Raw genomic sequence first — 24,465 nt, 5'->3', positions numbered from 1 at the left:
CTACATTTGAGCATTGTCCACATAAGGACCCCCACCAATAAAATAAAAATCTCCCCCAGCCATCTCAACTCACTCATCCACCCTGTCAGGGGAGGCCTGGGAAAACAGGTTCAATAATGTGCACTGAGGGACAGTGAATCTAGGCTCTTTCAGAGCAGGGAGAAGTAAATTCTAGAATCAAGACCCTGCGACAGGGTGCTATTAGCAGCACCCTAATGGCTGACATTGCTGAAGGCAATTATACACTTTATTTTGGGGGATTGTGAGCACCTGGGTGACAATCACTGGGTTAACAAGGTTATTGGGGGGAATATAAGGGGACAAAACAGGAGGCAACTGGCAGCACAAGAGGAACTCAGAGTGTGAGCCTGGGCTGGGGAACCCAGTGTGCATTTCTAAATGTGAAACCATCTCAACTGTCCAGGCAGTGAGGTTCTCCAGGTAACGAGGGAGCTGCCCTGTGACAGAGCTCTTCACCAAAAATATCCTGGTTTAAAAAAGACAAGTGTAAAGCTCCTCTGTTTAATGACCACAAATGCCCCAGTATCAGATAAACAGACGTGAAACCAGCATTTGGATAAACTATATACGTGGTATGTCTACGCATACAAACAGGAATCACTTTGCCCAGCACTGTAAAATGCAGCATCTATTTAACAGTGCACATCAATACTGTTCTTCAGTTCAGGGCAGAATTTAAATTGGAATAGCAAATCTAGTTGGAACTATTAGTCCACGTGCCCTTATTAATTCCTAACAGATTGTTTTCCTTCTTACAAAGCGCAAATGACTGAGCTCTGGAGCACATCCACATCAAAATTATTGTTAACTTGAGATAAGTTCTTATTTCATAAAACCAGGCATGAAGAATCTGTAAGGAAACATTCAAACTATTTAAACGCAGAATCCTGAATGCCAAAACCAGAAGATCAACTACAGCATGCATGAGGATCCCATGAGTGAGTATATCCAAGTTCACTGATAAATCAAGTAAGATACAAGTGAAAAGCCTTGAGGACTGGCAGAAATAAGTTGATTAAAAACCTAATCAAGGCTGGTCGGTCAAATAACCTGAACGAAACCCAGGTCAGCATGAACCAAGAAATTATGATCATGTAGAGATAGTAATATTGGGTAAGGACAATGCACTCAGGGATGTTGGAAAGAAATGAAGTCAGATGACTATTGTTATCAATCTTTTACTCCAAGCCAAGGCTTTTCAAAACAGGCTCCACTACTGCTCACTTGAATGAAAAAGACCAGAAATCAAAGAGGAATTAATGATATAAAAGGAAGGAGCTTTTGCAAAACAACAGATGGAATGAGATCAGAAACACATGTAGTAAGCTGAACTCTTCTAATATGAGCAAAAACGACAGAAATTGGAACAAGAGGAAATCACCAGTAGAAAAGTTTCTGACTGGGGCTAGTAGGAAAGTTCATATCTGGACTTGGATCCTCTCTTAACTTTTCCAAAGATCAGGGGGTTTTGAATCCAGGGTGTTGGTTTAGCTTGTTACAAAGATAACAGTCAACCATGAAATCTAAATCACAAAATGGATCAAAACTTTCCCAAAATTTGTGGGCTGGAGTTTCAGTCTCAGGTTTTTGATGCGGGCCTTTGTCTACTCTTGACCACATAGGAGACAGAATGGCATTTTCTCATTTAAACTGAGGTGACTGTAACACAGCACCCTCTATCACTATCCTCTGATGCCACAGAAACCTCTCAGTGGCAACTTTGTGTGAATTTATTTATATTCCCATCACCAACACCAGCTGCCTTGTGCAGCAAAGTATTTACAGTGATTCTTGTCCTTTAGCTCTTTCCCATAGGGCCAGGGAAAAACAGAGGTCTCTCTTCCTCAAGATCTCAGAGCATACTGGACTCAGCTATCCCCGGTCCTCTCTCCTTACTTCTTCCCTGTGTCTTCTTTTATACCCTGCAACTGATGGCTAATTGGTTCCTCAGTTCTCCCAGACTGATCAGCTAATTAGCCTCATCTCCCTAATGAGCCTTCTCCTGGGCAGCTGTTTGGTGCCTAAGAGATCAGAGTGCTGGCTCACTTGTTAGCTTCCAGCCCTCTGTCACACACCTCCCCCAATTGTCGAACACTGAGGTTCCTTTTCCCTCAGGCCCTCCCTTCTTCAGAGAAGGCACCAGGTGTCTGTTTCCTACACTTCCCTCCAGGGTGGTCATCTCATCTACACCCACAGAAGTCATATTTCATAGAGGAGGAACATCTCCATAATTCAGTTTCAGCCCACTGGTCTTCATACCAGGGGCAATTCGAAGGTCTAATCTCCTCCCATTCACCCTTTTTATTTTGGGTCAGGGTGAATCCCTTCATCTCCTTTCTCTATGGTCTCTTGTTCTCCTAGTCCTACCAACATATCTCACAGTTCCTCCTCTCAAGGCCATGGTAGCAAACATTCTGTGGACAGCCCATCCTCCTCTATACTTTTGGGCTTCCTTTCTCTCCCACCTCCCAGTGCCTGCTTGGTCAGTTCTTCCCTTTTTCCATTTTTTCCTCAGGAACATTCATTTCCCTCTTTCACCCTCGGCTTGTATCTTGTTGTCTAGGGTTCTTCTGTTCCCCTACTTTGAGCCATTTCTTCATCTTCCTCGGTGGCTCAGTTCCCTTCTGCCATGGACACTAGATGCCTACTTTTTTCCTAACCAGGAAGGAGTTCCAGTTCATCCCTAATACCAACAGATGGGGCAACCTATCCACAATGCCAAGCTGTTTCTAGCTCAACTTAACCTGGACCTCTAGGGATATCTTGGCCATTGGGTAGAGTCTTCTCTCCATGTGGATGCACTCCAGACTCAGCCTTTCCCTGATAGGATCCCGTGTGACTTTACCACATCTTTCCTAGCCAATGAACACTTGGCCACTTTCAAGACGGTTGCCTTTTGTTTTAATAAATATGTTGGAGAAGGAAGTTCCCATCTGAGATTATTTTGAATCTCAGGAACACTTACAATAATGGTTTGGATTTTTTGTGACAATATTTTGCAATACATTTGCTATATTTAATAATTTTCTATTATTGCACAATAATAACAATATGATCATTTATCCATAGCAGGTTTTGGAGAAGGGACGAGATATAAAAATACGTTCTTGTAAATTATAAACAAGCAACATGCTCAGTGGAGTTATTTCCTGCTAAATGTACATTTGAAAATAATTTTGTTTCATTCTGCATTAGGACACCAAAGAAGGTCTCAAATCTGAGGAATTCATCCAAGTTACTATACACAGAAAGAAACAGAAAGGTCTCTCTCTCTCTCTCCCTCTCTTTGTTACTCTAGCCCAGTGCATCCCACTTCCTCTTTCAAATGAAATGATATACCCAGTTGGGAGACTATTGCTCTACTTTCCAATAAAAGAAGGCCTAAACAGCCCATGGTGCATTTGTTAATTTCATAACAAATCTTTTGTTATCTTTTTTTTTCTTAATTGGATTATCCTTATGAAAAATAAAGCAGTAACTAGAATAAATAAAGTACTGGATCCCTATAATCTCCCTGATGGCTACAACAAACTTTCATTAACATCAATAAAAGTTACTTGTATCCTGTGGTGGGATGGGGAGTAAGGACACAGCTCCCGGATTCCAGTTGCTAAGAACTTCTAGATAGTGATGCTGTCAAAATACAGAAGGTCAAGGTTTTTTTTTTAACTAAAAAACCTTGATGATATCATTTTAATGGAAGACTGGTGAACTGATGGGTATCCTAGTCTGAATGAATAATCACTTTTGCTTCTCCTTCTGCTTAGCCTTGATTGAAGGGAGATATCAGACTTTTCACCTATCAGACTTACCAACGTGTGGCACAGAAATGATTCTGTAATACTCATTATGTTTGAGCTAAATATAGTAAAGTGTTTTTCCAACTAGAAAACTGTAGTTTGTGCCAGATTTGTATGTGTGTTAGTTCAACCAAATGTACCAATATCATAACTTCACAATGTTTTATTGTTGGGAAAATGAACACTTGTGCAACAACTGACAGAAACTGTTTGAGGGATAATTAAGCTAGTTATGGGAATTTTGGGGAGACAAAAGGAAACCTGCTAATGGAAAATTGTTTGGGAGAATGAGGATTTGGGCCAAATATATAAAGTTAGGCCAAGCTATAACTGGAGGTCCAAACTTACCAGTGTTTGAGTAGCTTTACGTCCAGTGTTAGAGTTTTGGCTCATCTTCACAAAAAGGTTTGAAAGGGTAAAATACCTGCACAAAAGCTTCACTTTCCCCACTCCAGATCTTCTAATGGAATCCTGTCAGCATAAAGCTGACGTGTAAAAAGTGGTGAATTAGACCCAATAATGTCCAACTACTGGGCACCACCATGAAATTTCATCATTCTCAGACATACCATCTTAAAGAAATGGTACATCCAAAACCAACATTGCAACTTTAGTAGGCACACAGATTGTGACTAGAGCTGGGTAAACAATGCTAAATAAATAAATAAATAAAAATTAAAAATTATGTTAATATTTGCTTGGATTTATAAGTGAAATCAATTCACATTCCCTCTGCTTGCTCTCTTTTTGTTCACTCCCACAAATATTTGTGCAGTTGAGTTTCACTGGCATCACTGTTCCTGGAAAGCAAATTTCAAAGTTGCAAGTGAAAGTGTTCACAGATATTGTGAACTTTTGATTAGGGTGTAAGTATTTGCTTTGGATATGGTTGTGTATCATCCTATCAGGGAATGGAAACCATACCTTGTTCCTTATCAGAGCAATCATAACTATATGACCCAAGATGTTTGCCCAGAGATTAGCAGATTGGCCTAATGATTGGTTAAAGCCTAATATGCAGAGTGTGGTTAAAATTATGGACTACAGAATTCTGGAGCAATTTCTACAAGGCCTTCCTGAGAACACAAGTGTCCGGGTTGGTTAGGAGGCAAAGGTCAAACTCACAGAGGAGTTGGAGGAAGCAGATTTTCCCTGACAGGTACATTGTCCATTTAATAAACCTGAACTGGAAAGGAAATTTGGAGAATTGGCAGGGGTGAAGCCTGAAGAGAAGAAAATGGAGAATAGAGGAACTGTTTTGGGGAGATGGGAAAATTATTTGCTACCAGTGTGGGAGACAGACCCCTATACAGACTGTGAGCTGTCTAAATTTTGTGGTTGGACTGGGACTTTGGGGGAGTGCCAGAGAACATTCAAGCAAACAGAAAACGTGTAAGAATCAAGCAAGGATGCACAGCCACAAATCCACAAGATGATGTTCCTCTGGCATTGTCTTGAGGTTTCTCTGGAGTGCTAACCCAGTTTAACCAAAGATTCACTAATCTTAAAAAGTCACATTGTCCCCTTTGTAAAAAACGTAGAACAGAAAGTACATAACTCCACAAAAATATACTACATAGCAGAGTTGCATCAGTTTATGTATGTACATAATGTTCCCATCCAGTAAAGAGAAAAAACACTGTAGTAACTGGAAGTGGCTATGTCACTGAAGAGACCAAGAATTGTGGATACTGGGCTGAGGAAAATTCAGAGAAAATTCCTAATATGGAATCACTCCCTTCTCCAGAGTCCTTAGCGTAATCATAAAAAACAAGCAGAAAATGTCTTTACAGACTTTTAATATCACTTTAAGCATCCCAGAGAACTGCTGTCTCTTTTTCCTATTTCAGGGACCTCCTTCAATTCTCACCTTTCAACTGGCAATGCTAGCACTTTACTACGGTCAGTTTCACAAATAGTTGGCAATAGTAATGTCTACATTTGTTATGTTATGAACTCAGATGTCAAGCTCCAATAGCCAGAAATACAATAACACCGATTTTTTTTTCTTCTAAATGAACAACATGCTAGAACAGAAATTTAAGACAATTTTTTGAAAATTGGTCACCACGTGTACTCATAAAAACACAAATTTGTATGGCTAATGCAAGAAAATGGGGTCAAAGTATAATTGGTTTGAAATAACCCAATTTTCATGTGCTAATTTGGGGAACATCTTTTTGTACTAACTTTTGAAAGCATGACCCATTGCAGCAGATCTCAAAAATATTTCTAAGGCAATATGGCACTTTAGTTTCAAATAAAAACATTACTTGAGATGATGAATATGGTAATCAAATTTAAATGTTCAACTTTTATTTAATAGGATCTCCTTTTGCTATTATTTGAAGACAGTATTTTACAAAAAGTATTTAACACCTTCAGATGACCTCTAACCAGAAATGCATCATGCTATTCAAATTCTGTCTATCAAGTGCTGTAAAAAACAGTAAGTAAACATAAATGCCATTAAAGGGAGAAGTTATCTTACTTGGACAAGTTCTAGCATTTTATTTTCTGACAGCTCACAATTTGGACATTTTCCAGTGTCAATAAAACTTGTTCAAGCAGAACCTTACCTGGTTTTCACTACATCAAGAGGGTGCATGAGGCAAATTTCTACAAGACCTGTAAGATGATAAAGAAGAGAGGCCTAATCAACATTTGTAAAAACAGCAGTCTTTGTTGCACTGACCCCAATGGTTTTCTAAGTGTGAATGTTAAAATAGAAACCTCAGTACAAAGAAGGAAACTGAGCTAAAAGCTGAGGGCAAAGTACAAAAACATATATTACATAGTAAAGGTGTTCTTCTGAAATATATTCTACACAGATTTTTAAAAAATATTTATGGAAAAGTAAGCTCTTTCCTCTCAAACAATTAAATAGATTAACTTTCAATGACCACTCAAAATAACAAGAAGACATACATAAATATAGGGGCTGAGCATTACTATTAGTATTAAAAACTCAATGTACTGAACCGTTATTCCCAAGAACTAAACTTATTCTTTGGTAACAGTTTTAATTATTTTTTAAATCGACTATTACCGGCTTCATCATTTGTAATAGCGAGGGTTTTTTTCTGTACCATTTTGGCCAATATTGCACAACACTTAGATCAGAGGGCAGATCAAAGATGTTGTTAGCAGTCACCATAGACTTATTTTGAGGCAGTAAGTTTTGGTGATGAGCTATTCATGACAACAGTGGGAAAGTGGAGGATACAAACTATTTGCTCCATTTTAATTCCTGTTGCTCACCATTCTGTAACTGGGACACCTGAAAAAACCCACTGGAATCATGGACAAATAAAATTCAATGAATTCTCATTTTTCTTGGAAGGAAAATTAATTTCTCCTAAAGGAAAATATAAAGCTTAAGTAGAGAAAAAAGATAGTCCCAGTGCACCACTGGCATGTGTAGTCATTCCTAGTGCAGATGCAATTACTGACCCTTGAAGTAAGAGCACTTCTCTTATCTAAAAGTTGTTATACACTCTACTCTTCTAGCACACATCAGAGCTCCTTGACATCTGCTTGCCATTTTCTACATTCACCTGCTTCATGTCCAACCATACTACCCCCATTCCAAACACCAACATACTAGAAACAACCTTACGGATCGGTCCACAACAAAAGTGCATTGCTGGATCTGAAACAGATTTGTGTAGAACAGGGGTACGCAACCTATGCATGCGTGCCGAAGGAGGCACGCAAGCTGATTTTCAGTGGCACTCACACTGCCCAGGTACTGGCCACCAGTCTGGGGAGCTCTGCATTTTAATTTAATTTTAAATGAAGCTTCTTAAACATTTTAAAAACATTATTTACTTTACATACAACAATAGTTTATATATATATTATAGACTTATAGAAAGAGACCTTCTAAAAACATTAAAATGTATTACTCGCACGCAAAACCTTAAATTAGAGTGAATAAATGAAGACTTGGCACAGCACTTCTGAAAGGTTGCCGACCCCGATGCAGAAAGTTGATACCAAGCCACTACGTTCCCTTTAAAAGGTCTTTTAAAATATGAAAAACTGGAAGAGTAGAAGTATGTGCTCACATGCATGATATGAGGTGATTACATGCTCTTGGAACTATGGTGTCCTGTCTTATTGAGTCTCTTTTTGATGGCTTCCACAGTTTCCCATGTTCGACCAAAAATAACTAGTTTTTATGTTTTAAAGTTAAAAAAAATCACATTTTCAGGACTATTAATTTTTAACAAGATTTGAATTTCTCTGCTTCATCTACTTGCTATTTTAGTGACAAACTACTTGCAATCAACTTGTAATGCTGTATGCAACGTATAGCAAGAAGCTGAATGTAAAACCACCAGTGTAAGGCTGTAGCTGAAAAGTCAAGCATACAAGTGTCAGGAAATTCAAATGTTAAGCTTTCTAAAGGAGCCTTTATCCTGTTACACTATTCATGCAGTTCAGACTGTGCATACTTTTAACAAATAGCCTGTGAACATATTCTTCTTTACCAAGGAAATCTGAAATTAAAAATACTGAGTTGAAATCCTGGCCCTCTCGACATCAATGGGACTTTTGCTATTGACTTAAATGGAGCCATGATGCCAATCGCTATGTCTTTGCTAATATTTTGCTAACATTAATCTAAAGACTTTACTTTTTCAATCCTAAAATTGCATTAAAATTTGATTTTACATTTAATTTTTCTTTTGTTGCGTTGTTTAAAAACTAGAAAGGGAAAAAAGCCTGATTAAGTTGTTCACACAGGGTGTCTTTCACTGATGCATCATTAACAACCTTAGTTTTTTAGGCTCTGCTTCATTCAGGAAAGCATTTAAGCATGTGGTTAAATCCCACTTAATTCAACAGAATTTAAGTATCTACTTAAGTGCTTTCCTGAACAAGACCTGGACATCATAACATCTAAGGCCCATATACTGCTACCACTAACTTCAGTGGCATAGGACCTGGTCCCAGTTAAGTTGTCCTTATACAGTTACTGGCCTCTGAAACCTAAAGCAATTCATTGCGTGCCAGACATTATCAACTACTTTTACTTTGTCTAGAACACAAAGAGAAATTGTTCTAATGTCTATGAGTGAAAATTTAATTTTTCAGCGTTCACAACTCAAAGTATTAAACCAATTTAATGTAGCATTGGGCTCTGATGGTGCAGCAGACGTAGCATGGCTGGACTTGTCAGTGGGGCTCTATGCAGGTGCAAAGATCTGCTTGCATGAAGTCTATTGTTGAATCAGGGCCTTGAGTTCTTTTTTCCCCAAACATTGAACTAAGCTTGGTTTATAGTCAATGTTTCTAGCCTCAACTACTTCTGAGCTATTAAAATACAAACTTTCAAGTAGAACAAATCAGAAAAGCGTATTTTCTTCACACTTAAGTGAATAAAATTGGATTCAAACTCCAAACATTTTTTCAAACTTCCCATAAAATCTAGGCATAGCAGTTCCTACATACAATATGATGTGTAACTGAGAAAAACATTTAAACTATTAAACAAATAGCATGGGGGAAATTCTTTCCATTTTAATTATTTTGTCAGCTGCTACACCATGATATCCTAATTTTCTTGTGGTTAATATAGAAGTACAAAGAAAAGGCATATCGGTACAGTATTATGATATGACTTGTCCATGAAATTAAGGGCCATTTTTTAAAAGTGACCTTTTGTTTATCACACACCTGACCAACAATTCTTCTCTGTCCATTTCAGCTAAAAAAAAAATTGTATTTTCCGTTGGTATATGTGTCTCAAAATATGAGAGATTTCCTATTTATATAATAATACTGCTAATAATTTAGGCTCCAATGCTGCAAAGACTTTAGTATATACTTAATTATAAGCACATGTGTAGTTCCTTTGAGTCAGTTGCAGGACTGGAGCCATAATTCTGAAGTAAAGAAAGCTAAGAGGTTCCATCAAATGTAATCACAGACACACCTGTACACCCTCTTAGGATTAGAACTCCCATCGTCATATTTGTTTCACATTAGCATCCAAAGGCTCCTTCAGGATCAGAGCTCCACTATGCTGGTGTTGTACAAATTAAGAGCTTAATCCTGCCCATATTTATGCAGGTATACAAAGTTATTATGAACATAAATGGTTGCAGAATCAGGGCCTAATTAAAGAAAAGTTGAGACAACTAGTATAATAAAAAACAGAGAAGGCACACAAGAAATTAAGACAAGGGGAAGAGTAATAGGAACATGTGGTTAAAAGATTAATTTAATTACATTGCACTCATTCTAAACTAGATTTTGTGGACTCATTTTATTTACTTTAGATTTCTTTTAAAAAACCTGCACATACTTAATTTCATCCTGTTAAATTCGAATAGTGATTACTCCGTATTTGGAGATACAAAAGTATGTTATATTTCCATGAAATATCTTTTGTTCAAAATCTTGGTCAAAGTATTAAACAAAACATCTCAGAGTAGCTGTTTTATATACTGCTGTGGAGGTATTTAAGTTTGTTCACCTACACCAATTTTTGGACATGCTGACAAAATAACAAGGTTTCCTCCCTTTTCAACTATAGCTCTATGGAAAGTTTATGGAACATACAAAACTTGCTAGATAGCTATTTTTACCTCAGTCATCAATACTATATCTGAATGCCTACATGAAATTAATATTAATTCCCCCCCCCACTTTCTTCTCCATTCTTCCCCCGCCATCCATAAGAATTTATTTTTCAAGGCTTGATTAAATGGAGGAAACACAAGTAGTACATGCCCAGAATATTAATATATACTGGCAGGGACATGAGGTAAGAGTAGCAGCAGTTCAATGTTGTTTTTAATCATATTTTTCTGGAAAGCAAGAATTGCACTGTTATTCCTAAAAGCAGCAAAGAGTCCTGTGGCACCTTATAGACTAACGGATGTATTGGAGCATGAGCTTTCGTGGGCGAATACCCACTTCGTTGAATGCATGTCTTTGCTGCTTTTACAGATCCAGACTAACACGGCTAACCCTCTGATACTGTTATTCCTAAATCAGCTAGGTTGCTTATTCCCCCGACTCCCCACTTATTATAGTTCTCATTGCTCACGCATGGCTTGTATTGCACTAAACTAAGAACCAAAATACGTGTCAGACGGGGGAACCCAGAACTCAGTTTCTGTCCTTATTCTGTCCCACCATTTGCACAGAAACTGCTCCACGGCTGCCAAGAGGTGCTTTACAAGTGGAACTGCAGAAGAGTGTCTAGCATTGGCGGGACAGGCATGACCTGTGACTTTTCTTTCTCTCCTACCCTTCCCCAATTTTTGATCTTCCATCTTGCGCTGGCAGCAATGATTGGTGGTAGGGGGCCAAGCATTTGTTCACCCTACCCTGTTTTTACACATTCATGGCCATTTTGGGAGGAAACTGTACTGTGCCAGAAGTTGGCTCTACTTTCTTGGTCCTCACAGGACAATTTTTAATTCAGGCATTTTCCCAGCAATTGAATCACATGAATTCAAAGTTCTTTGGCAAGAAATATGTTTTGATAACTTCAGATTCTATTAGTTATCTGCGTTTCTCAAAGGATAAAAATCTTCTCTTTGTTCTCATCATTTCATTATGCACAAAGTTTTAAACAGCGCACAGGTAACCCATTTCACCAGACAGCAGTCTGCGAAATAGCTAAGGATTGTTACATAGTGTTCTAAAAAGCACTAAAAAGAGAGCAAACTGCAAGACTCCAATGGAACAGCTACAAACACAAGCTACATTTTTCCATTTACTATATGATGCAAATCATTACAACATCTCACTTGATAGCCTGCCCAGAAATTGTGGTGGCCCTACTAAATTACAAGCAATCTGAGATGTGCATAGGAAAAAAATATATTGCACTTTGTCACAAAACTCATGCACATTAGCTGGAGAAAGTCTGACAGTGCTATGACTGACTAAGTTGCTAAATACGCAATCCCATGCTGCAATGTAATCTAGCTATTCAAACTAGATAGCTGCTGTTTACCAATTCTGATTCTATGACAAGATGGTATTTTAATACTGCTAGGGACACAGATAGTCCAAAAGCATGCTCTGATTGTGCTGTGGGAACAGTTTAGTGATGTCAGATGCATCAATTAACAGTGGTGCACAAATGGAATCTCATCAGCAAATAAAGGGGAATCCACACAGCTATTGTGTTAAAAACATCCTACTGATTGTTTTAAAGGTTAGAAGCGACCCTCTTCAAAAGTTCCTGGTGCACCTTGGCATCATTCAGAGGAACTGGCTGAGGAGACCCTGTGATAGCCTTGTCTGGCAACGACGAGGACAATGCCGGTGCCCTGGGAACCTCCACGTCCATTGGTGGTCCATCAGCTTGTTCCCCTGGTCCTTCTGGACCTGCGGGGTCTTACCCCCCAAAGACTCCAGCACTGGATAGGGACGGGATTCCGAGGCCGCTAGCCTCTCGAAGTCTCCTGACATCGATCGGGCAGCCTGGGAAGGCTGGGTGAACCCCCAGGGGTTCCACTGGTACCATGGCACTGGCCACTGCGCTTGGGGCCATGGGACAGGTTTCAGTGCTGACAATGTAGTCAGCACCATTGGTACCAGCGGAGCAATCAGTTACAGGTGACCAGGATCATGCCGAGTGGTGGCTCTTGTCTGACTGGTGCCAGTCGCTGCATCATGAAGCCGACCTGTCCGAGCGAGACTGTCTTGGTCGGGCTCTCGGGGATCGATGGCATTTGGTGCATCTGCATTGGATACCCAGTGATCCACACCTCACGCTACTTGACCAATACCGGGACATTGAACGGGACTGGGAGCTCCTATGAGCGAGTTGCCAGGAGGACGTCCTGAGTAGGGAGACCTTCCTTTTGGAGATGGGTGATGACATCCTAGCAATCGACAGTCTCTGGTGCCCAATCGGTCCCAGGATCGGTCCTGGGCCCTTGAAGATGGTTGGGGCTGGTCCTGGAGTTCTTGCTGAATGGTACATGCCTCAGAGGCTCTGCACCAATCTACCAGCAAGGTACGCCTCGAGTCCCTTGATCGGTGCCCCCAATGCAGGGACTGAAGAGGGCGCCGCTGAGCCTGCCTCTCCCGTCCTGAGGCATGACAGCTGCAGGTGGGTGAATGCTGGTGGGACGTCCCTCTCGATGGGGAACAGTAACCCCCGGAGGTGGGAACAAATGCATAAGTCCCAACACGGGTTTTCCCTGAGATTGGGGTACTGCAGGAGCCAGTAAGGGCAGCACCGGAGGTGTCAGGATCTCCTGAGCTGCTTGAAGGGCTTCAGGTGTCGACTGCACCTTAAGCTGGCCGGGGCCTGCAGTGCTATCTGGAGTCGCAGGCAATGCATGGGATGGGCTTCACTGCTTGACTTGAGCTGGGGCCCGACTTCCCGAGGGGGATGTTGAGCTGCCGACACAGGTCTTGGCTCACCCCCTGCCCTCTCCTTTCCCTGGTGAGAGGTAGGAGATCTTCCCCTCACAGTCTTTTTTGGCTTCTTGACTGGAGCCTTGGAGGGAGACCAGTGCTGGTTTCTGGACGATGCCGGGGGAGCACTGCGCATGGAGGCCATGGTGCTCAGTGCAGAGTCAGACCACTGCTCCAGTGCCGGAGTGAGTGCCGACTCCATTAGGAGTACTCTTAGATGGATATTGCGCTCTGTCTTCATCCTAGTTTTGAAAGACTTGCAGATACAGCACTTGTCACTTATGTGCCCTTCGCCTAAGCACCTTAGGCAGCTGGTATGGGGATTGTTGACGGGCATAGGCCATTTGCAGTGATTGCAGGGCTTAAAGCCTGGGGACCGGGGCATGTCCTGACCCCCGACTGGGTCCCATTCATGACCAACGAAGAGTTTGAGAACTACTACTAAGGGTAACTAAGAAAACTACTATGTATAATTATTTTACAGGATTTCAACGTTTGCAAGAACAGAGAAGGAATCAATGCTAGCCGAAGCAGCAGATGTTCCAGCACCATCACTGGCAGCAAGAAGGAACTGAGGGTGGGGAGAGCTGGCGGGCACCACTCCAGAGGGAACCAGAGCTGAGGGAAAAACTTCTGGGACCAGTGCATATGGCAAGCACACCCACCTAATATAGAATGGAAATGAGAAACACATCTTGAAGAAGAGATGTGGTTCTACTCCAGTTCCAACACAGTACATGCCTTTTCCCTACTAAAAACTGTTTTCATTCTGGAAGGATACATACCTTTCCCAAATTGGCTGTTAAGATGTTTTGTAATTTATATTTAAAATTAGCAAGCTACAGACTCCAACGGCAGTATGTCACTCCATGGTGTGCATTATTTAGTGATTGTTGTACATCTTGGATGACTGAATTTCCTTGGCCTTTATTCTTCTGCTTTGCAGCACATCTGAAGCTAGCACCCATATAATGCACAACCTGGAGTGGTTTATTGCTGTATTAAAGGGTCTGTGAATGTTGTGATTATTTGACTGGCTGTCTTAGTCTTTTGGATGATGTCATACTTACGTATGATACCAATTCCCAGTACCGCTAAGTTAAAACCTCATCAGTGTAGAACTACAACAACAAAATGCTCCTATGCCCATTACGTTCATTGAGTAGGGGAAAAAGAAAAACTAGTAAGTGAGGAATATAGATAACAGAAGTGGCTGGGTTGTATACATTTCAAAAATGGAACTCTTTATGCTTTTGGGCCTTCTCTTGGGACAAACTCTGGCTCTGAACTCTGCATACACTCTAAAAGCTGTGGCCAGGAGGGAAGTGTGGGGTACAATTGATGCACATTAATATTTGCTCCTCAAAAAACTGTAGTTGAACCTCCCCAGGCTTTCTGTGCATTGCACTCTGTAGGGGATGCTCTAGTGCAGATCTGAGAGTTCAGGGAGCATCATCCATGTGTTTTAGTGCAGACACACCGTTTACTGCAGAAGTCATTACACACCCTCCTCACCGTGTGTTACTCATTTTCCTGGAATAACACAGTCACCAAGGAAACACAACAGAATGGAGATTGCTCATAGAAAATGTGGCAATAAACACACCAGGCACTGTATAGCTGGAACACTACATATTTATCTTGGCCTTCGTAGAGATATAGTTACGACATAAGAAATTATAATAAATATTTTACTGTGTACCTTACATTTCCGCCTAAGAAATATGTCTGACTCAAAAATCAATCAATCAATCAATCCTAAGGAAGTGTGAATTATAGTGATTTTTCTTTCCTAAAAAAAGCAAAAAAACAAACAAAAACAACTGTTACATATTTCCTTCTTAAAATCAGCTTACTTGCTGGCTAATGCAAGTTATCTGACAAGACAAATACTTCCAGCAGCCTCTAACTGACTGTAAAAAACATTGTTTGGAGAATAATCAATGTCTGAAACACAAGGGTCCCAGCAGTCAATCTTCCATTATGAGTTCTATCCAGACTACATTTTTTCATGGCTGCTGGCCCACTGCATCTGTGCAGACACATAAAGCTTTAACCTGTTCCCTCTCAGAAGCAGCCATAAAATGCCATTTTCAGCTTTATAGATATGGCTATCAAAGCCCACTCCATCCACATATTGTGTCTTTCCCAGATGTAATATGGGTTAATTAGGCTAGAAAGAAAAGTGTACAGGGATGCTCTGAGCATGTTGGAAATATTTACATGACATTCACCTTCATTTTAAAAAATGACATTTACTTTAACTCCTGCCCATTATTCTGGTTAGCGGTGTGGTTTGGGATTAGCTAATGGGACCCTGGAGCTTCTGGCAAACATTAATTAATCTTTTAGGTAATAAGCCAAATCAATCCTTTCCTTCGAAAAATGTGTAGAAGTGGAAAGTTCTTTTAAAAAATGCTCCACAATGGCAGTTAGCATTCAAGTAGAATGTTATCCTCAGAGGCCTTGAATACACTGAAATAATGAATCATGCTAGAAAACATGTCAGCTAAGAAGATATTGAACCCAATTTGCCCTTAGCATGGACAAGAATGTGTAAGTCCCAGCAGGTCTAAAACCCAGTCCTAGAGAGCTGCCAGGCAGCAAACTTCTCCATGCTGCCATCCAGCAGCAGCTGTAACCAGCTTGTGCTCCACTACTCATGACCCACTGTGGACATGGCCCCTGGGAAGTCCCAACTGAGGAGGTCTGACAAGCAGCAGCTTCATGGCTCCTGCTCACTGCCTTATATAAACCCAAGGGGCCTTCCAGGACATATCCAGGTAACTGTGTGGATTTCATGCTGCAAAGACCATTCCTTCTCCTGAACTCCTGGCTTCGAGCTTAGTTTGATTTGGCTTTGCCTCCTGACCCAGACTCTGAAACCTCACTCAGACTCTGACCCTTGAAATCGATCCTGGCCTGGAATCTGATTGCAAACTCCTTCACAGTGTGGCCACGCATCTGCACCGGGACTTCCTCCCAGAATTTTTTTAATGAGTACCACCAAAAATTGAGGGTGTTTATAAACCAATGCTGCCTACTGTTTCTACTCCACCTCCAGTCCTACCCCACTGACCAAGCAAAAAGTAGGACTCATTATTAGCCTCCTGGTGGCAGATGTGTTGGATTTGGCCTCACTACTACATAAACGTGTGAGCTAGATGCAGTTCCTTTAGGCATTTTCTGCCATATTTGATGATTCCCACTGTACCTGCTCGGCAGAGGCAGCCCTGTGCAAACTCCAGCAGGGGCAAGCACCAGCTTCCTCCAATGCTGCCCACTTTTGGCGACTAGCCACTGACACCAAGTGGAATGAAGCGGCACAGCTCTACCAGTTCTGTTGGGGACTACACAAGGAGATTAAGGACGAATTAGCTCATGTGGAGGCCTTGATGCCTTCATCAACACATTGACAATAGGGGGTCAGGGAGCAACACAAGGAAAGGAAGCAGTCTGTGTTACTTGGTACCTGTCTCCAGACCAGGCTCAGACCATGCAGCTGAATAGTGCCAACCACTATGTGACCCCTGAGGAAAAAGAGCTCTGCTGCTGCCATGGACTATGTTTCCACTGGGAAGGATCTGGCCATGGTCTTGCCAACTGCCCACCCTGAGCTCTAACAAGATGCACTTTGGGAAACTACCACACCCAGGACTAGAAGGGGTTGGCCAGAATGAGCCCTGAGACAATGACCCCTTACTTTTCACTGAGACATACCCAATTCACGGTGAGCTCTCCCCATACCTCAAAGTTCAGGTCTGTGTCTGTGTTCCAGGGGAACCTTACCAAATCCCACCACAGTGGCACTGGTGCATTCCAGGGCAGTGAACAACTTTATAGATGCTGAAAAGGCCCATGCCCTGGGTATTCAGGTTCAACCAAACAATCTCCCTGACCTAGTGAAAATAACAGATGGCTCGCTCCTGTCATTGGGGCCAGTGACATAGACAACAAGACCAAGGAAAACTACACATGGTATGCCTGCGGTTCTCAAACTTTTTTACTGGTGACCTCCTTCACACAGCAATCCTGAGTGCAACTCCCTCTTATAAATTAAAAACACTTTTTTATATATCTACCATCATTATATATGCTGGAGGCAAAGTGGGGTTTGGGGTGGAGGCTGACAGCTCATGACCCCCCATGTAATAATCTTGCGACCCCCTGAGGGGTCCCAACCCCCAGTTTGAGAACCCCTGTGGTATGCTGACTGCCAGTGCCTAGAAGACCCAGCATTCACTGTTGGGCAAAAAGTGTGGTCTCAGCCCAAGACTTATGCAACAAGAAGTTGTGTTGTAAATGGGACTACCATACCATGGGCCATATTCCATCAGCCAGGTAATCAACCCAGAGACCATGAAGCTTCAGTTACCCACCTCTCTCAAAATACACCTAGTGTTTCACATATTCTTGCTAAAATCCTCAATTGACAACCTCTTCACTTACCAGGGTCAGCCACTATCCTCTGTGGTATGGATCCAAGAACACAATAAGTACAAGGTCTGTGGACTCAAAAATCAGACAGCTCCCTCTGGTACCTTATAGGCTGGAAGGGTATGACCAAGAAGAGTGATCCAGAGAGCCCATCTCCCTAGTCCATGCTCCTGATCTCATGGTAGACTTCCATGCATCCCATCCAGACAAATCCAGGTTGCTGGGAGGCATGGGTTATGTAAGACCCAGTTGGTCTACAACCTGAGCCTGTTGAGCTGCCAGGCAGCAGACATCTCCACGTTGCTACCCAGTGGCAGCTGTAAGCAGCTTGCTCCACCATTTGTGACCCACTGTGGACACAGACCATGGGAAGTCCTTCCTTAGGGGGTTAGACAGACAGCAGCCTCAAGGCCTCTGATTGGTTCCTCACTCTATATAATCCCAAAGTGCATTCCAGGAAGCGTCCTGGCTACAGTGCGGATTTCCTGTAGCTGCTACAACCATTCCTGCTCTTGAACTCATGGCTTCAACCTCGGCTTGATTTGGACCTTGACTCCTCACCCAGACCCTGAAACCTGATTTGGAATCTAACCACTGGTTTTGACCCTGGCCTGGAATACAAACTCCTTCACTACTCCTAGGCTCAGGTTTGACCCTGCTCTGACCCTTGATTCCTACTGTTCTTGTTAGGATTTTGATAGGATGGTTATGTTTAAAAATATTAGCTAAAAAGACCTTCGGTTAACCACAGCTAGTTAACACAGGTGCTAATACCATTATGGTACATTTTACCAACGTAGATATGACTATAGAAAGTAAAGTATAGTGAGTAGTTTCTGCATGAAAAGTGATGATGGCCTGGCCTCCTATCTACACCAAGCCCAAGGATCAGTAGGAAATACTAGCCTCAAACCTTCAGCGCCTGGGCCATTCACACTGAGTGCCACTTCCTTTCCACATTGTACTATTGTTCATCTGCAAATTGTTCATGCTTAAGCTCTACTGTCTGGCTTTGCTGGAAGGACAGAAGACACTGGATGTGGTTTAATCAGGCCACAACTTTATTCTTAAATGCCTGGGAGTACCCGGCAGATAAAGTTTACAGTGCAGATAATTCCATAATCAACTCAATATATACTAGGGGGCTTGCGTCTGCCCTCCCATTTACCCAGCCTGGTCCCCAGCCAACCTACTGCTGAGACCTCACCAATCCCCCCTGCTGTACCGGTCACAGGAACCCTGAATGGTCCCATTTCTTTAAAGAAGACCTCCTTTAAATCCTTTGCTAATCTATTTTATCTGATCACCATATCCCTTCCCTAGGGAGGGCCTGCACTGGACATCTGCCACAAGGAGGTGCCAGCAATTAGCTTGGCTGCCTCCCCCCCGTCGCTACCTGGGTTCTCAGACATCTCCAACGCAGAGCTATGAGAGAAGTTTTAATGACTTTATGCAATTTCAGGATCTGAAAGGCTTATCACCAATATGGCCCATTACAGAGGAACATGTGCTGCAGTACGTGGTGTTGTTAGCAAGCTGACGACTGGGATCCTCAGCCATCTCCACTCGACTATCGGCCGTTATGTTTGTCAGCAGGCTGAATGGTTACCCACATCCTTGCAGCAGTTTTGTAGTTCAGAGGTTTCTAGGGGAGTGGTCTCGAAGTACCAGCCCTAAAAAGAATACACGTCGTCCTATCACTGTTAATACACTCAGGGATCTGGTGTCAATCTTGGAACCCATATGTCATTGAAGGAAGAAGGTGGCCTAGTTCAGGGCAGCATTTCTGGTATTTTTTTTTTTGAGCTTTTAGGATTAGTGAGCTAGTACCTGGGTCCTGTAGGAACCCTTTTGGAAGGGCTTTGGAACTGAGGAACATACAGTGGGAGGGGTGATTATTAACCTTATTAACCTTGAGGAGGTCAAAGATGGCTTAAGGAGGCTGGGATGAATCCATTATTCTACAGGAGGGTGGCGAGTCCGGGATCTACTAGATGGAAGCTGTGAGGGCACAGATCTATATAGTCCCCCACCTGGGGGGGATAGGTCAGCATCTCCTGCTGACCTGGTCTCAGCTGCAGCAGCTCTAGCCCTTAAAGGGGCACATATCTTTTCCTACAAGCAAAGCAGAGGGAAGCATAAGATCCATTATTATTAACAGCTGGTAAATTGGTCAATTCTGTTGCAAACAAAGTATGAGTAAAAATTCCTGTTCTGTGTTTGACAGTTGAAGTACTGCAGTGAAATGCAGAAATATAGAACACAACATGGATCTTCCAAAACACCTAAAGCATGATTACAAGGCACCATGCGCAAAGCTGGCATTGCATCTTGCACACGTCCATGGAAATCTCACACTTACAAGTAAATCTTCAGAAAGGGAGAATTTGGCTTGTGATACATATAAAAATAGCTAGATGGTGTTATAGGAGTAACCCAGTATTTATACTGCTATGTTTGAGTTATTAAAAATATGACTAAGGTCTTTACGATGCATGTACATCAGACTTGGTTTGAAAGCAGTAGGAAAATAAATCAAAGAATCTCTTAAATGACGTAAGCTTAGGGCTGCATTTTACCCTGGAATTCTGTGGCATATTATGTTTCATTGTTTTAATCCCCTCGTTGCCCATCTGCCAGATTTGTTTTTTTTTTGTTGAGCCTGCTTAAAAACTGAGGGGAATGTTCCTATTGGACTACTATGACATCCTCCTACACTAGATCTACTGTAGGTAATTTGCATTATTTTAGCTATTTCACAGTAAAGGTAATATATGTAGATTTAATGCACCTGTGACAGGTGCAAGCATGCTATCCATAATCATTTGGCATTGATGCAACAATATACTGCTATCACCTATCCACGTGGCTCCTGGAAGCAGCGGCATGTCCCCCGTCCGGCTCCTACATGTAGGGGCAGCCAGAGGGATCTGCACACTGCCCCAGCCCCACACGCTGCCCCCGCAGCTCCCATTGGCCTGGAACCACAATCAAAGGGAGATGCAGGGGTGGTGCCTGCGGACAGGGTAGTGTGCAGAGCAGGAGGGGGGACATGCCACTGCTTATGGGAGGTGCTTGAGGTAACCGCTGCCTGGAGCCTGCCCCCCTCCCGTGCCCCAACACCCGGCCCTACCCCGATCCCCCTCCCGCCCTCCAAACTCCTCCATCTCAGCCCGAAGCAACCTCCTGCACGCCCAACCCCTCATCCTCATCCCCACCCCAGAGCCTGCACCCCAACCGCCTGCCCCAGCATGGAGCCCTTTCCTGCACCCTGAACTCCCCATTTCTGGCCCCACCCCATAGCCCGCACCCCAGCCAGAGCCCTCACCCCTTTCCACACCCCAACTCTCAATTTTGTAAGCATTCATGGCCAAGGCCAGCTCCAGCGTTTTTGCCGCCCCAAGCGGCGGGGGGTGGGGGCCGAGATCGGCGGCACTTTGGTGGCAGCTCTACTGCTGCTGTTTCACTCTTTGGCAGCAATTCGGCAGGTCCTTCTCTCCGAGAGGAACCGAGGGACCCGCTGCCAAATTGCTACCAAAAACCCGGACATGCCGTCCCTTTCCGTTGGCCGCCCCAAGCACCTGCTTGCTGTGCTGGTACCTGGAGCCAGCCCTGTTCATGGCCCGCCATACAATTTGCATACCCAGATGTGCCCACCTCGGTCTATGGTGTAGTCAAAAGAAGTCAATATCCATGGCCATATTTGAAATTCCTGCCTCTTCACACCTTTTCTGAAACCAACCCCTTCCTTGATCTTAAGGATCCAGACATTAAGTACATCTATTGGACAGAATACCATGAAGAGAGTGACAAGTAGGTAATTGTACAAAAGATTATGGAGAAAACAACATATCAAAAACTAACAATAGGTCAGAACCTCAGCCAGTGTAAATTGGTGACCACTAAGGTCAGTTGAGCCCCACTAACTAACAGCACATGAGATGATCTGGCCCCAAGAATCTTTATGTTCAATTGTACTTGACTATGTGTCTAGAGTGCCTTAACTTTCTACTGACTATTGTTGATATGACATTATATGCTCTTCCATAAGTCTCTGCTTAACATGTCGGTTAAAATTTGTTTGGTTTTACAGTCAATGCCAAATCTGAGATATAAAATGAAAAATATTGGCAATAGTAAAATATCTCAGAACATGCATCACATTCAGCTGACACTTGAACACTGTTTATGTGCAAAAATCACAAGTTTCCTAATGTGATTAACAATAGTGGTAAAAAGGCATTTATATGTCAAACCATTTTTCCTCCAGTAATTAGACAGTATTTACAAACATTTTAGAGACTGCCAATGTTGGCCTTAAAGATCTGACTTACAAAATAAATATATGCATTTTAACATAGTTAAGTACTTGAGTCTCTGCACACAAGTGAACTGCAATTTATCATGTAACATTCTCCATACATTTTTCAGCAAGCATTACATACTGCTATGTTACTCACAGATGACATATTCTTTCTCTCATGTGTGACTGAGAAGGAAGTTTTTTAAAACATGATTGAAGGGATCAGTGAGGTCAACACTGGGTTACACTGTATTTGTACCAAGACAGCTTTCGCTGTTTCAATGCATACTGAACCAATATCCTTGCAATGAAAATGTGCAAGCCGTATTTTCTTTGCCATTATAGTAAAATGCTTCTCAATAAACATGTTTTCACAAGACGTTTGCCCACTCATGTGTCCCAGAGCTGTTGTAATCTTCATTGCTCAGGCTGATCTAAAAGTAGGGACATTATTCTAATTCTTGACATGTTTAAAGTTCTCTAATGAATAAAGCTAACAGCTTATGGCTGCTTGGACTGTCACTCGATTGCCCCAAGGTCTTTAAGGTCTTTAAAACAGGCCTCCTAGGTTGTGTTTAACTACCTTGTCCACAGAGGTCTGAAGAGTATAGCAGATCAAAGATGTGCTGGGAACATAAAGAGCAGCTGTCCTTCATTTACCGTTAATTAATTACATCTGACCCGATTCTTTATGACCTTCTTGTCACACATTCAACAGCTTATGACCTGTCCCCAAGTACTGTACCATCGCACAAGTTTCAAGGAAATATAAATCTAAAAATATTAAATGTGGGACAGGAAAGAAATCTTTGGTCTCACACCATGGGGTCGCTGTTTGAGGAAATGCAAGGCTTGACTCTGGATTTATATGCAACTATCACAGGCTGCTCAGTCGTTTGGGGAGTCAAAATATTCTTTCAAAACTAGATGATTCTGGAATTTAGAGTCTACATTTTATCTAGCTATTTTATTCATGGGTCGTTGTGTTACCTATCACTGAAGGATATGAGTAAAAATGACACAACAGGGATGCCTAAAGCAGACTTAACACAAGGGCCATATCTGGAAATACTGGCCGGGATTCTGTGCTGGAGCATCAGCACAGAAAGTCCTGGGGAAATAGGACCAAAGGTGGCTTCAAGCCACCTTTATGCTCTTCAGATTCTTGATGGCTGTGGTGGCCAGTACAGCTCTAGTGTAAACTAGAGCCTCTAGAAGCTTCTCTACTTTATGATACCCTTTCTTACTGGGCTGCTTATGCCCACCACAGCTGAAAATCCCCCTCCAACCCTAACATGCCCCCTCCTGTACCCAACATATTCCTTTTGCTGGGGCTTATGAGGGGGTCTGCGTAGGGTTGCCTGCGGCTATCATACACATGGCTGGTGTTGGGGAAATTCTCTCCTGGCACAATAAGGAGTTTTTATGGTCCCTGTACTACTCTTCAGTGGCAAATAGCAGCCCAAGCAGAAAGGTGAATCCTTCCTAACATCTTCTTTTCAGTTACCAACAGGAGGGACTGCTTCAGGAAATGGTGATTCACTGTCATGACGGACTGAAATAGTTATAGATTTCATAACAAGCTATATGGACAGAGATGGGAGTTACATAATCCATAAAACTGATACAATTACGTAGATGAGAGTAATATGTTTCTATTTATCACTCCTGAAATTATTCTGGCAAATTATTGACAGGGTGATTAGGAAGGCAAATACCCCTTCTGAAGGCAATAAAGGCTAGGGGCCATAACCTCAGCTGGTGTACTGAAGACAATAGAGTTACACCCCTTTACACTAGCTGAAGATCTGGCCCTAAGAATCTTTATGTTCAGGTCTACTTGACTTTGTTTCAAGATTGCCCTCACTGGTTCTATGGTAAAATCAAAATGCTCTTAAAGATCAAAGGAGTCAGTCCACCACAACACTGGCTTGGTCTGACATCTTACTACTATGAAATGGATTTTACAAATCCAGATAAGGCCAGTGCTGGGTTGGGGAGAGCCATGCTGACAGCTGTGGGGATCCTGGTTCCCTCCACCTGCCCTGGGAGGAGGGGTTGGGGGACAGGGTCACTAGGTGAGGGGGGGGGCATTTGCTGGGCGGGGGCATGAGAACAGGGACACGGATGGGGCTGCTTGGGCCCCCTTCTCAGGGCAGGAGGAAGGTCCGCCACGGCTCCACACAGCTGCTGCCCATCTGGCTCCTATCATGGCTGGGCTGCGGCTCTGAGCTGCCCCCCCAGCTGGAGCTGGGTCGGGAAGAGCTGTGCAGGCGGCTGTGGGAAGCCTGGGTCCCTACACCTGCCCTGGGTGGGGGGCTTGAGGGGCAGGGACACTGGGCGGGAGTTGCTCGAGCCCCATGCCCAGGACAAGTGGAGGGTCTGCCATGGCTCCCCACAGCTGCCAGTGTGGCTGTCCTTGACCCAGCTCTGGCTGGGGAGGAGGCAGCTTGGAGCTGCAGCCTGGCTATGGTAAGAGCTGGGGGGCAGCTGTGGGGAGCTGCA

At 42.8% G+C, this 24,465-nt stretch overlaps 1 protein-coding gene across 1 annotated transcript in view; it reads right to left on the bottom strand.

Moving 5' to 3' along the window:
• The window catches only part of SLC25A21 (solute carrier family 25 member 21), a 365,165-nt gene that overhangs the window by 140,515 nt on the left and 200,185 nt on the right, over positions 1-24,465 (bottom strand). Inside the window, exon 3 of the mRNA XM_030559247.1 lies at positions 6,401-6,449. Within this exon, the coding sequence (XP_030415107.1) occupies positions 6,401-6,449 (49 nt within the window). The remainder of the gene's footprint in view (positions 1-6,400; positions 6,450-24,465) is intronic.

This window comes from Gopherus evgoodei, chromosome 4, assembly GCF_007399415.2.
Source record: "Gopherus evgoodei ecotype Sinaloan lineage chromosome 4, rGopEvg1_v1.p, whole genome shotgun sequence".
Lineage (NCBI taxonomy): Eukaryota > Metazoa > Chordata > Testudines > Testudinidae > Gopherus > Gopherus evgoodei.
Note: the sequence above shows the minus strand (reverse complement) of the source record. Positions and strands in the feature narration are given on the sequence as shown.